Source organism: Ictidomys tridecemlineatus, chromosome 12 (assembly GCF_052094955.1).
Source record: "Ictidomys tridecemlineatus isolate mIctTri1 chromosome 12, mIctTri1.hap1, whole genome shotgun sequence".
Lineage (NCBI taxonomy): Eukaryota > Metazoa > Chordata > Mammalia > Rodentia > Sciuridae > Ictidomys > Ictidomys tridecemlineatus.
The window spans coordinates 9034305-9049097 of record NC_135488.1 but is presented as its reverse complement, the minus strand read 5'-3'; the positions used below and the strand labels follow the sequence as shown (position 1 = coordinate 9049097).

The 14793-nt window shown below is 36.0% G+C and overlaps 2 protein-coding genes across 2 annotated transcripts in view; both read left to right on the top strand.

Annotated features, from left to right (window-relative positions):
- Positions 1-14793, top strand: part of LOC144368993 (uncharacterized) — a 388140-nt gene that overhangs the window by 92450 nt on the left and 280897 nt on the right. The gene's annotated exons all lie outside the window — the stretch shown is intronic.
- LOC144369490 (rotatin-like) overlaps positions 1-14793 on the top strand; it is a 79544-nt gene that overhangs the window by 60189 nt on the left and 4562 nt on the right. The window contains 6 exon segments of the mRNA XM_078029776.1: positions 195-300; positions 1124-1221; positions 2503-2580; positions 4064-4190; positions 6483-6685; positions 9831-10098. Coding sequence (XP_077885902.1) covers positions 195-300; positions 1124-1221; positions 2503-2580; positions 4064-4190; positions 6483-6685; positions 9831-10098 — 880 coding nt within the window.

The following is a 14793-nucleotide window of genomic DNA, read 5'->3' as shown; positions in this document are numbered from 1 at the left end:
CTTTGAGAGTGAGTGTTGGTCTTTTCCTATTATAAATTACTTATGCAGCCTTCTCAAGCATTCTCAAATATTACTGATTCATCAGATTTCAGTGGTTTACACGGTAGTTGAAACCTGGCAATGCCTTTTATTCACAACAGTTTTACTCCAAATTAAACTTTTCTTCAAACCATCTTGATCTGTATTCTCTGCAGTGCTATGAAGGAAAGTCCTCCAGAGACACCCTGAAAAGAGTGGCTGCAAATGCATTGCTGTCACTCCTGGCTGTCAGCAGAAGAGCCCAGAAACATGCTCTGAAAGGTGATCTACATGGCAGATCAGCTGTTCGTGTGGCATGCTGCCAACTTGTGTGGTTTGCTGCTTGCTCAGTTTAATTTTCTTTGAATTCAAACTATGAAGTACATTATAGTATAATATATCAGTGTCATTAAAAAACAAGACAAAACCAGATTTTTTTCCACAAACAAACCCAGTAAACATTCACTTCTTTTAGGTTTCTTCCATACAGATATCTAGGAAACATTATTTCTTTAAAATACAAAGATTTTTCATGCAATTATTTTTATTTAATATATAATTATTCTTACACTAGAGCATTTATCTAAATAACAGAGAAGCTAATAAAAGTAACACTCAGTTTCATAGTAATTAAATATTAGTTTGTACATAAAAACATTTTGTGTACCTAAATAAAACCCAAAACAAACAAATAAAACCCCCCCATGGTTTTGATGATAAAGAGCATCAGAGGATCCAGTATTTTCCGTATAAATTTCCCCTCTAAAGTTGAAAATTCTCATTTGAAAATCAGGGAAAAGAGGGCTGAAAGTTGAAAGAATAACAGCAACACAAAGTTCATTAATGTCAATAGCAGTTTACTACTGAAACAAATTATTTAAGTCTCAAGCATAAATTATGTTTGAGGACTATCTTACTAAGGACTAAAACTAAGTAGGTTCCAGGTTTAGTTCCCCCCCTCACTATTTTCCCATATTTATTAATCTCTTGCTGAAAACACTAGAATAAGTGGGTCAGAAATATAATTGTTTTGGAGATTCTGATTATATGTGGTTTTATCTTATTTAGAAATGAAATATTTTGACTTACAATTTTTGTCTTTCAGCTGATCTCATAGACAACTGCATGGAGCAGATGAAGCACATTAATGCACAACTGAACCTCGATTCTCTGCGGCCTGGGAAAGCAGTACTGAAAAAAAAGGTGACTTTGCATCCTAAACTCCTGGGATAAAGGAATGAATGCACACGGTGACCATCTCTGCAGTGTCCTTATACCTATAAATGAGTGCAAGGTTGAAACGCATGTCTGATTTAGAAGAAAAATGCAGTCTGATAAATTAATGGCATTTCTACTTTAGGAGGATGTGGGCATTTTTTCTCTCCCTTAATTCTTACTTGAAGGTCTTTAGGGAAAGCTTTGTGCTCGCTCGCTCTCTCTGGATATATATATTTATACACACATACACACAGGTATTTTGTGATATCTACATCTGCATGATACTATGATACTATACCAGATAGGTTTTTTAATACTAAAAGTTTTTAAAAGCAAGCCTAAGTTCTCAAAGTGAGATCTATAATAGATGTAATTTAATAAGTGTTTACAATATGTCAGGCACTCTCAGATATTTCATATTTGTTATCTCATAGACAAACACTCATGAGCACAGACTCTCATGCTGGCAGTTGATGAGACCAGAATTTGTTTCCACATCTGAGAGGTTGCAAAGCTGGTATTCTTAATCTCTGTTAACTCCTTCTGTGACTTTTGAATGTCTCATCTGGCATTGAGTCTGCTTAATTCATGTTTAATTTATATTTTCATGTGAATATAGAATAACATAATTATTATATAAGAACTATGGTTAATAATAATCATGATCAGTAAGATCTGTTCCACAGATTTACTCACAAAATGAATGTATATATGTATGAATATATGAATGTACAAATATACCTGTGTGTGTGTGTGTGTGTGTGTGTTTGTGTGTGTGTGTGTAAGACCGTAGTAGCAGCCCTCTATGAAATAACTAGTAAGAAAATAAGGCAAAGCTTTACTTACTAATTTGGTGGATGCAGGGGATTGATTCATGTTTGTCTATTTCTATTCTTACGTCTTTTCCTCTTTCCTCACTAGCAAAAAGCCCTTACTCCATCACTTGAGAGAGTCAGCCCACACCTGATATGATTGAAAATCAGTCAGAACCTGCCTCACTTTATTGAGATGAAACATAGAGGCTATTATATATCCAAGTTCCTTCATGCTTGATAGAACAGAAATAGCTTTTCTGTGGTGGGTGCATTTCTTGAGATGTGGTCATCTTTCAGAGATCGTTAGCTTGTCAGTCCCCTCAAAGTTATGGTGGTCAGGCAAGACTAGAGCACAGCTGCATTGTGCTGTGACCCCAAGGGAGTGAGTTACTATATGTGAAAAGTGGAGCCTGCTCCTGTGTTCACAGTTTTTACCTTTTTGTTTAAACAGGAGGATGGTTTTATTAAGGAGTTGAGCATTGCCATGCAGCTCCTAAGAAACTGCCTTTATCAAAATGAAGAATGTAAAGTAAGTAGAGAGCTTTTTCAAAATGTTGGTAGCAGAATTGGTATTAAACAGTTTAATTTTTATTGAGATAATAGAGGAGAAAAAATGGGAAACTTTTTGAATTTTATGTAAATGCAGGGTTGATTGGCCCTTAAACTCAGAGCTAATTCTCAGAAATGGATGCACCTAATCTCATTGTTATACTCAACACTGATTTCATTCCTTTTATGGAAAAAACATTATCTAGAAAATTAACATTGATCATATATTCCTTAACCTTTGTTAAATAAGACAGGACTAACAATTTATATTTTGAAGTAGTCTGATGAGAATAAAGTATTACATTTACAGAGAGCTCTAAACATGGGGAAGAATATTGGGAATAACTGCAAAGCTTATGCTTTGAACACTGGGAATAACTTCTAGTCTATTTGATGCTGCATAAAATTGTGTAGGGTGTGTATGTTTATGAAAATGTGCTCATAAGTACACATGGCAGTACAAATTCCTGTCTCACAGTCTTACATATAGAACACCTATAAAAACTTAAGTTTAGCCATTTTATAGGAGTCTTATGAAATTGTATAAGTTTTTATAGCTACCTATGTTTATGATGGGACATAATAGGTAAAGAAGATGGCAGAACATAGTGCAAGTGGTTGTGTTTATAAGGCTGTCAGTGGCCATTGACTTTTGAAGTAAAAACTGTGCTTTATGTAAGATTTGTTCACACAACAATATTTAGAATGAATTGTATCATATTCAAATTGCTCAAAAATAGTAATTACACACATACACACACTCACACCATGGGGGGAGAGAGACAAGACAGAGACTGGGCAGAGTTGATGAGAATGTTTACTTAACAAGAAATTACCATTTATTGACCACCTAAGTTAGTTACTCCTTGTTGGAACATACCACTTTCTTGCATGATTTATATGTTATAGAAGCTGTTTTCTGCTTTTTTTCTCTGACTAGCATATCCTGGCCACCCTGGTGTTGAAGGCCAGGCTGTGCTCAGGGCAGCCATGTGTAGAGCCCTGTAGCTCTATGGCAAGACTGTCTGCTGGATCTTTTTTTTTTATTTTGGTATTGTGAATTAAACACAGGGTTACTGAGTCACATCCCCAGCCCTTTTTTTTTATTTTTTATTTTGATACAGTGTCACTTAGTTGCTCAGGGCCTCACTAAGTTACTGAGGCTGGGTGCAGACTTACACTCCTCCTTTGTCAGCCCAGCTGTCTACAGGATCTAATTCCCCTCCTCATTATTGAGAATAAAAATGAATTCAACGTTTTTTTTTTTTTTTTTTTTTTTTTGTGGTGCTGGAGATTGAACCCAGGGCCTTGTGCATGGAAGGCAAACACTCTACCTACTGAGCTAATTCCCAATTCAATTTCAATTTTTGTCTTATGTTAGTGACAGTGTTTTGAATTTGAATTTAATTTTGTATTTTCATATATTTAGACTCATGACTGTCCTTACTTTCTTTCCACAACAGGAAGCAGCTCTTGAAGCTCATCTTGTCCCTGTCTTGCACTCTCTCTGGCCTTGGCTTTTGATGGACGATTCACTGATGCAGATTGCCTTGCAGTTGCTTTGTGTCTATACTGCAAATTTTCCAAATGGTAACTAGAATCCAATGTTGCCTTTTAATAATAAACTATAGATTACTTGCTTTCATACTGGTTACTGTGATTGTTAACATTACATCAATGTTAAGGTGGACAGGAAAAACATATATTTTGAAGTATTTCTTCTACTTATAAAGGATATATTATTAGTCAAAGACAAGATTGCTTGTAGGTATTATAGTAGAGCAGACAGATATTTTAGGAATATGTTTGTCGACAGGGGAGAGTCATTGGACAATTTAGGAAGAGTCAAGAGAATATGCTGGTGGAAGGTAGAAAGGAAAGAAAGGTATCCAGGATGAGCCTCATTTGGGGAAATAAACCTGAGTGCATAGTAGTACCATTTATTAAAATGATAAAGCTCTGGATTTGACTTGGATTTAAAATAGGAATCAAGAGTACTGTTTGGTCATGTTAAGTCTGAGGTATCTGTATTCAAGCAAGTAAAAAAACTAAGGTGAAGTTGAATTCATTGGAGATGTAAAATATTGTTGGGAGTTTTATTAGTTATGTATTACTTCTAATCAAATTACCCCCAAATTGAGCAACTGTGCACATAGTCATGTAATCATCTCATGGCTTCTGTGAGTCAGGAATCTGGGAGTGGTTTAGGTGGATAGTTCTGATTTTCTCACCATATTTCTCCTTTCTTCATTATTTATGAGAGGGAACAAAGACAAGAGGTTTTGAGAAGGCTGCTTTGAGCAAGGAGGGCAAGCAGACATTGTAGAGAGTGAAGCAGGACAGCTGGTTGTGAAGCACCACTGACAGCTTATGGTCAGAAACGTGAGGTTTGTCTGGTCAGCAAGTGTGTGTGTTTTCATCTGGCAACATGTAACTCCTCCGTCAGGAGTTTCCATATAATGTGGGCTGTCCAGGAAGGGGCGGGACAGGTGGGAGCCCATCTTTTCACTTCTACATGCCCTGGTAGCTTATTCCTTTGACTGGTCTGACACCTCTAGAGCACTGTGCCTCAGAAGCCCAGCCAGCAGGAACAAGTAGAAACAGGCCTTCAGGCTCTTGAACCTTAAATTGCCATTTATGTATTTGAGTCTAGTACAGAACTGTCCTTGTCTTCTTTCTGCTACTGCTCACTTTCTTCATCCCTTGTTCTGCTCGGAGAGTCTCCTCTCAGTGCATCTTCCAGCTCAGCATCCTCCTGGCCAGATCAGCTCCTATCTGAGGGCAGCTTTGGTCTGTAGGTTGTTCTCCTTGACCTTACCTTTGCTCGTTAATTTAGGGTTTAGGGAAGTAAGGAGGAGTAAACAGTCAGTTGCTAAATGTTAAACAAAAGAAATATGTGCTTTAGTACAAATCTTCTGAAATTATAATTTGTCATTTTTATACTTAAAATTGAAATAAATATTAGAAGTGGTTAGGTTACACCTAAAAAAAAAAAAAACATTTTACTTTTCAGTCTGGTTTGTTTCTGAGCAAAACTCTATTGTGTAATGACAGTTTCATGTAACAGTTAGTGGTAACAGTGGTATTTTAATACAGCTGTAAGGTTATTAATACAGGAAGGTTTGCTGTATTTTTTGTGTTCACTCATCTTTTATGAGTTATTTTACAGAATGTCTTGATTCTGGTGTGATTATGTACAAGCCTACCTCCTTGTATCTGCTTTCACAGGTTGATTCCACCTTAGGGTTTTGTTACAGTACAGTCTTACCAATTAAGCATTAAACTGTATTTCTAATTCTTTTCTGATTATCTTTCTTCCTTGGTACATCTCACATGGTTACTTACTGAAAATCACTAAGCTCTGGAAAGCCAGTTACATGCCACTGCTGGCTCTCTCTGCCTATCAGCTATGTGAGCTTGAACAATCACTGGCTTTTCTGCACGGTGTCTTTACTTGTCTACCATGGAGAACAGCATTGCACTACCCACTGTCCCAGACACCTGTGTTCTTCATTTGTCTTTTCTGTAAAATGAAGGCATTAGACCAAGTTACCTCATATTTCTAAAATTCTGTTCTTCCATTCAGGCTTTTATTCAGATGTTTTCTGTAGGAACTATTAAAAAAAACCCTATTATGCTGGTTTTATTCTGTTTTAAAAGAAAAAATTGGTATTTTAAAATACTGTATTTGTTAGGTCTTCAATGAATACAGTAAATCTGTTAGATTGAAAGTAGACATCTGCATTAGCCTTCAGTGCCGATTTGCAATTCACAGGTTAGTTGGCTAAGTCACTTTGATAGGCAGATATGCTTTACTAGATAGTGTTTTTAACACTAAACAGTGGAGTCAAGAAGATAACATGATTGGCTGCTGTTTTGAAGGTTGCAGTTCTCTTTGCTGGTCAAGTTATGGACAATATCCCGTTCACGCTGCACACAGAGGAGCCTCCAGTAGCTCTCTGATGCTGTGTATCCTAAAATTGGCCTCTCAGATGCCTCTCGAGAACACCAACATTCAGAAGACGTATTTTTTGTTTCTTTCAAACCTGGCATTGTCTCATGACTGTAAGGGAGTAATTCAAAAGGTAAGTACTTAAATTGTCCTGCCTATCATAAAGGAGATACTCCATTAAATAACACTTCCAATCAAAAATTTAGAGCTCAATTTCTAGATAAATTTATTATAATTTTGAGAGGTTTTTTAAAAGGATTTTAAGAAGATTAAGAGGTTCACTGTTGATAAAAAGTGACAGAAGCTAGGCTATGATCTTGCCTTTTCCTTTTAGTTTATCCTTATTAGTTTTGAGATTTTGTTTTACTACTCTCAGAAATGGTGATGTTAGAAAGACAGCTGTCTTACATTTATTGAATATCATAAAAGTAATATATATGGTCTTTAAACAGACCAAATTGAGCAGTAACAATCTCAGTTCAATTTACATTGACAAATGGTTTATGAAATCACAGCCCTCTTTCACCCAGCTAGACTTTAACTTCTTTATGACCTAATAGGCAATTTTATGAGTTCTCTGGGATTTCTGTTCCAGAACTTTACTCTTACCACTGATTTAACTTTGGGTACTTTAAAAGGGAGGGAACTAGTTAAACAAATTCTCATATACATGTGCAGTCAAGATCTGTGTTTTAATGTATGTAAATAAAGTTCCTAGTTGAATAAATTCCTTAAAACTTGAATGTGATTAGATTATCTATTACTGTTGTTTACATGAAATAGTAATTTGATTGCTACTGTTTGTTTTGCTTGAAGAACAAGATAAATTGTAAAGGTTGAGCGTATCTGTTAAGAACTGAGTCTTCTTTTCCTCTACTGTTTCATCTCTTTGAAGCCTCAAATGATACTTTGAGTGTAATCACCAAACAAATAGAAAAAAAAAATATCTTTCTTACTAGGAAATGAAATTGTCATTCTTACTATGGAAAATGTTTTCAGAGGTGTGCTGAAGTGACCTCCCACTGGCTCTTGGGAGTTTCAGAAAAGTTCAAGCTTGTCAATATCATGTGATCCTGAAATCAGCCATGGTGGGATTATTCACACTTTATAATTTGGCAAAAACATTCAGAGAATGGAACCAGTTTATTATTTACCAGCATATGGCTGGGTGGCTTCTTCATATGTATGTTCACATGCATGTCATTTATATGTGTGTGTGTGTGTGTGTGTGTGTGTGTGTGTGTGTGTGTATGAGAGAGAGATTATAAGTTGTGCTGGTGTATGTGAATAAATTTCATATATGTATTCAAATATTTGTATATGTCACTTGTAACAGGAGAAGTCTTCTTGAACTAAATGTGTGTGATTACCATCCTGCAGAATGAGAAAGCATGTAGTGAGAACAGAGCTGGGAGCACAGAACTAGGCTTAGAGAACATGCTAATAGAAAGCAGAGCAGACCTCCGGGGGAACCTCAGAGCCAAGTCTCACTGTTCTCACTGTGTGACTCCGAGTGACTCTCTTTATACCTCATTTTTTAAAAAAATTTATTTTTATAATAATTAGGTTAAACAAAATGATCTCTAAGGTATCTTCACCTTTCACTTTATGATTCTGGTGCTATACTGAAGAACATTGTGATCAACTGTAATCACATTCAGAGGATAACTGTCAAGTCACTTTCTTCTGTTCCAGTGAGAGGAAACTCCAGTGACTTAATAGCAATAATGAGCCTGGACACCCGAGTTCCTCCTCTCTGTCACCCATGGGTGGGCATGAGGATGCTAGAGTTCCGCCTTTCCGTTATTCATCAGTAGGGATTAGAAAATGCAGCCAGAGCTGTTATTCAATTCAGTTGTAAAATGTCTGCTCTTTCTGCCATGAGATTTCTGCACTTTCTAACTGGTGCATAAAATTGTTTAAAATTATCTTTAGACCTAACAAAGAGGAGGGATGTCCATAGGATGTTTGCATTTTAAAGCACTGACATATATTTTATTGCTGTGGTCATCCCTTAATCTCCAATATCATGGTAGAATCTAGCTGAATAGGAAAGATAAGGTGTAAATCTAAAAGCATCATTCTGGGCTGAGAAATGAGAAATAGGCATGAGTGATGGCAAATGTTATTTAAAATGGGCATGTCATTTTATAGTGTATTTGTTGCTTGGAAAATATTGCTAATATTTTTGCAGCCCATTTTATGTGTATAATCAGGATTCTTTTTGTAAAAGTCTTAAGATTAATTTTACAAATTAAAGCTAACATCTTGATTTAGGAATAGGAGAACCCAAGAGACAAGCTGGAGTAGATTAAACAGGGAGAGATGAGTTACTCTGTGCAGTTATAAAAGTTGAATGAGTGCATTTCACTTCTAAAATGTCCAACCACCTCTGGTTTCCATATTGCCATCATGGATTTCAATTTGATATAGTACTTTTTATATTTTGTTTGCATATAGATGACTCTAGACAATAATATGTTATCTTTCAAATAGTTCAGAGCTTGGTAGGGTTTTGTGGAAGGGACTTTATTTGAAGGTTGATACAACTCTTACAGTTCAAGTAATAGATCTCTCTCATCTGTAAGTTTAATAGAATGACACATAGCCATGAGAAATTAATTTCTATAATGATAAGGAAGTGGGATAAATGGAATATAGAATGGAACTATAGACTGAAAAAAAAAAAAGCAAACACTTGTAGCTATAATGATACAAAATACCCTCCTATTACCAGAGTTGTTACAAAATACCCCACTATTACCAGAGTTGTTACAAAATACCCCACTATTACCAGAGTTGTTACAAAATACCCCACTATTACCAGAGTTGTTACAAAATACCCCTCTATTACCAGAGTTCTTAACTAGTTTTCCAGACTGGGGTTTTGTTTCTTTTTCCTCTCCATAGGAAATTTTTTAATGAGTAGCAAAATTGCCAGAAGGCAGACAGAAAGAGAAAATTCAAGAGGCCTAAAGTAATCCCCAAACTGAATTATCAATCCTGAATAATTGAGTTGACTATAGCTTACTGAATTCCATCATCAGGAGAAAAAAAAATGAGCTGAAATTAAAATTTGAGCACTATTTTGTTCCTCTTACCCTTTTTACTTATACTTGGAAATGATATAGATGAAGTATTTAGACAGTATTGGGAGGAAAGAGAAATTTAGGTTAGAAAAGAGGATACCATAATGCTAGCTAATTGGTCACAAAGGGACTAGGGAAATAATGACAAAGACCCAAGAAGAAAATAACATTCTCTCTGTTTACCCACAGAGTAACTTCTTACAGAACTTTCTGTCTCTAACATTGCCAAAAGGAGGAAATAAACATCTCAGTAATCTGACCATTCTTTGGTTGAAGTTACTCTTGAATATATCTTTTGGAGAAGATGGGCAGCAAATGATCCTGAGGCTTGATGGCTGTTTAGACTTACTTACTGAGATAAGCAAATACAAGCATAAGAGCAGCCCTTACATACCACTTCTTATTTTTCATAATATTTGCTTCAGCCCTGCAAATAAGCCCAAGATTCTGGCTAATGGTAAGTATTCATATTATATACCACACACACAAACGTGCTTTTATACATGTGGTTATTCATAGGCTGTTAAAACACAAAATAATTTTATAATTTGCCAGGTATTTATGTTGCAGGGGCTGGGGGAATGAGTCAGGCAAGACCTTGCCCCTTGCCTCCTTTGAGCTGCCTGGAGTCTCTGGATGTTTTTTTTTTTTTTTTTTTTTTTTTTTTTTTTTTTTTTTTTTTAAGAGAGAGTGGGAAAGGAGAGAGAGAGAGAATTTTTAATATTTATTTTCTAGTTCTTGGCAGACACAACATCTTTGTTGGTATGTGGTGCTGAGAATCGAACCCGGGCCGCACGCATGCCAGGCAAGCACGCTACCACTTGAGCCACATCCCCAGCCCCGAGTCTCTGGATGTTAATAAATCATGTTATCCCCATGGACAAACTGGATACAGGAGGACAAACTGTGTGTAGGGGTGCTTGCTGACCTTGGCTCTCCTTGTTCCTGCTGCAAGTCCCCCTCATCGCCTCTCTGTCTTTGAGCAAATACAGCTGTGTCAGGGAAGACTTTGCAGACCCACCAGTTAAAGTTGGACCCTCCCTGCCCCCTGTTCCCTCCCCACCACTCTCTCCCCCTTTCCCTTTGTTTTATTTCTCCATTGCATCAACACTAGGATACACTCTGCATTCCAATGTATATCTATTTATTCCTGGACTCCCCCTGATCCCCAGAACCTGCATCTTGTAGAGTCTAGTCTTTTTTCCTTCCATGTGTTTCATGTAATCTTTTCTCAAAGGCTTTTTTCCATGACACACATTTTTCCAAGTGAATGGAAATAATTCTGCCTATGCTCTGCTGTGTGTACGGTAATGATTCTGTTTTCCTGATAATAATTATTAAATTTCAGGAAATGTATAGAAGCATTTTTAAGGTTCAGTCAGCTTTTAACTCCCCTCATTAACTACTCTTGATTCTCACTGCTTCTGCACTGACACTGTGCTCTTCGTCGATGGGGAGTGTACATCAGAGGTTGTTTTTATTCTATTCTGCCGTACCTGCTTCAGTCCTCATGTTTGTAAAATGAGGATAACCAGCCCTACCTCTGAGCAACTAAATGGCCCAGGAAACATCTGTTGCCATTCTTGAGCCACTGGAGCTACTCAGCAGCATCGCTTATTCTTTTGGGGGATTTTATTATTTTTTTTATTTGTTCTTTTTACATATACATAAGAGTAGAGTGTATTTTGACATATTATACATACATGGAGTATAATTTACTCTTAATTAGGATCCCATTCTTTTGGATCTTATTCTTTATTCACCTTTCTCAGAAGGAATTTTGTCTTTGGTAACTACTTATTACACTTTATTATTAAGAGAGTAGGGAAAAGGAAAGGCTTTAGGGAGCTAAAGGAGAGGTCTGCATTTTCTACTTCTCCATGTCTCTGGATTTATTTTCAGTATTTTCTTGTAGTCAGCAGTGCTTTCCATCCTTCATTAGCTTAAAGCAGATGAATACACTTTTAGTTAAAAGGAGCCTCCCCATATCCCAAAGACTTGATCTCAGTGGGCTTTCAAGGCAGCGTTAACATGGGAGACAATAGCTGTGCAGGTTCTGTGTGGAACTGTTTAAGGCGTATCACAGGCTTTGCCCCCTTTTTCCTCTTGGGGATCCAGAGTGGAGGTCTTAGCAGGATCATCTAGCTTAAAAATCTACCAGGAAAGCAGACATGCCTCTGATCAGTAGAACTCAGACATCTGGTGTAGATGGTTAGGAGTGAAATGTGCATTGGGGCTTGGGCTTGCTGTTAAAAATAGATTCATGGCATTTTTTGTTTCTGGTAATGTCAGGCTAAGCGTCCTTTGAAAATAATAAAAACATGCTAGATAAGCTTTATTAAAATTCACCACACACAAAAAAAATAGCTGAAGAGATAGTGGGAAACTTCAGACTAATCTTGATCAAAATCTAATACCCAGAGAAGTAAGAAGTGTATAGAAATTCTTTTGCCCAAGGACAATTGCTAAGAAATGATAGAACAGATGTCAAGACCCTCCAAGGTGGCACTCTCCTGAATGAAGCTAGAACTCAGGAGAACCATTCTCTTAGGAGAAGAGCAAGTTAGAATTGATTTCCTCCTCTAATTCTCATCCAGATGACAATAAAGAAAGGTGAAAAAAATAAATAAAATGAAAGTCAGCCTGAGCAACACAAATTCCCTCCCACAGCTCTGCACCCAGGAATGCTTGGGTCTTGACAGCTTGGGCTGAGAACTTGTTTTAAGGTGGTCCCTGAGTGCTTAGAAAAAGCAGAACAAGTTTATACTAGACCTCAAGAAACTTCTACAAATAATTTTTCAAAGCATGAACCAGTACAAAGTTAATCAGGTACATTAGGAAATTTGGCAACAGGAGCTAGAACCAACAGAGGAAACCATGCCAACTTCTCTGCCTGACTTCAAATACTAGGAGTATAAAATATAGTTTTTGTTTTAATTTTTATTGTTAGTTGTTTAAAACATTACATAGTTCTTGACAAATCATATTTCACACTTTGATTCAAGTGGGTTATGAACTCCCATTTTTACCCCGTATACAGATTGCAGCATCACATCGGTTACACATCCACTGTTTTACATATTGCTATACTAGTGTCTGTTGTATTCTGCTGCCTTTCCTATCTTCTACTATCCCCCCTCCCCTCCCCTCCCCTCCCCTCCCCTCTTCTCTCTCTACCCCATCTACTGTAATTCATTTCTCCCCCTTGTTTTTTCCCCCCTTTCCCCTCACTTCCTCTTGTATGTAATTTTGTACAACCATGAGGGTCTCCTTCCATTTCCATGCAATTTCCCTTGGCAACAGGAGCTAGAACCAACAGAGGAAAACATGCCAACTTCTCTGCCTGACTTCAAATATTAGGAGTATAAAATATAGTTTAAAAAAATAACTTTAATAATACCATATTTAGATAAGTAAATGACAAGCTTGAAAATGCCTTCAGGGACTGGGAAACTGAAAAATAAGATTTGAAACAAGAACTAAGTAGAATTTCTAGACCTTCACTGAACAGTATGATAACCTGTGAGCCACACGTAGCTACTTCAAATTTAAACTTAAGTAAATCAAAATTAAATATTAGGGCTGTCAGTCACAGTAGCTACAGGTCTAGTAAGTATCTTATTAAGCAGCACTGATTGTTATAAATATTATAGGAAGTTGTGTCAGCATTATTCTAGAATTTTAATAGCCAAAATTTTAAAATTAATATGCACATCTGGTATTGATAATGTATACAAGTTAGATATAGCAGAGAAGAAAATGTAGGAATTAGAAGTATATCAGAAAAATAGTATCTAGAATGTAGCAGTGGAAATCTGAGAAGGTGAGAAAGCATTAAAAGAATAAAAGGTAAGTGACAATTACATGAGAGTCTTAACTACGTGTTTATTGAAGTCCTAGGGGTAGCAAAAAGATGGGAGAAGGAAATACCTAGAGATAATGATAAAAATTTAAAAACGATTCTAAGACACTACAAAACATATTCAAGAGACCCAGATAAATCCAAGCAGATGAAATAAAAATAATTTATTCCTAGACACATCAGAGCCAATGTGCAGAAGACCAAAAATGGTGAAATTGACATTTTCTTTGAAAAAAGTAACTTTAGAAAAATTTATTCTAGAAAACCAGAAAGTCCAATAATGGTAAGAGATATTGAATTAGTAAAAAAAAAAATCTAACTATATAAAATCCATTAAAAAATCTAATTATAGAGAATCCTAGATCTAACTAAGCATGGCGTCAAACTCCTGTGATCAAAGCTACTGGGGAGGATCCCAAATTCAAGGTCAGCGTAGGCAACTTAGTGAAATCCTGTCTCAAAATAAAAATTTAAAAAGGCTGAGGACATAGTTCACTGGTCTCTGGTACTGGGAAAAAAAAAATTCTAGATGCAGCTAGCTTCACTAGTAAGTTCTCCTGAAGATCAAAGTAAAAATAATTCCAAACATATGCAGTCTCTTTCAGAGTAGAAAAAGAGGAAATAATTGTTAATTTTGTGAAGTTCCCATAAACTTGTTGGCATAATCTGACAAGGGCACAGATATTCTGGTAAATATTTTAGCTCTTGGAGGGTGAAAGGGGTGGAATATATATTGAATATATATAATTTTAGTATATATGTATAAGTGTATAAATTTGACTGGCAAAAAGGATAGATAGCATACCCAGAAAATAACTAAAAAAGTAATACTCTTTATTGTGAATTCTGTATGACCAGTTGATTCTCACAGAATACTTTCATTGTTTTTTCCTGAACTTTTGTATCCATCGCCGATTTAAGGTAAACATTGTCATGATTTAACAAATGAAACTGCCTCCTAATTTGCTCTTTTCCCCATAAATTTAGTATCATTTAATCTGCTAATAATATACTGCTATAATTACTACTTACCCCTGTGCAGAATATACTCATAAAACTGAAACCTATTAGTTTTACCAGTAATTCACTCTTGATTATAGCATCTGTTGACTTTCATGGTGTAAATATCTCATTGTCACTGATTTGAAGCTACCAACATGACAACCCTAAACTTAGAATCATGAAGTCAATTTATGAAGAAAAGTAATAAGTATTTAAAACTCATCATTTCACAATTAACTCTATTTGAGTATTATACTCCTGAGGTTATTTATATATTTAAATGGGAAA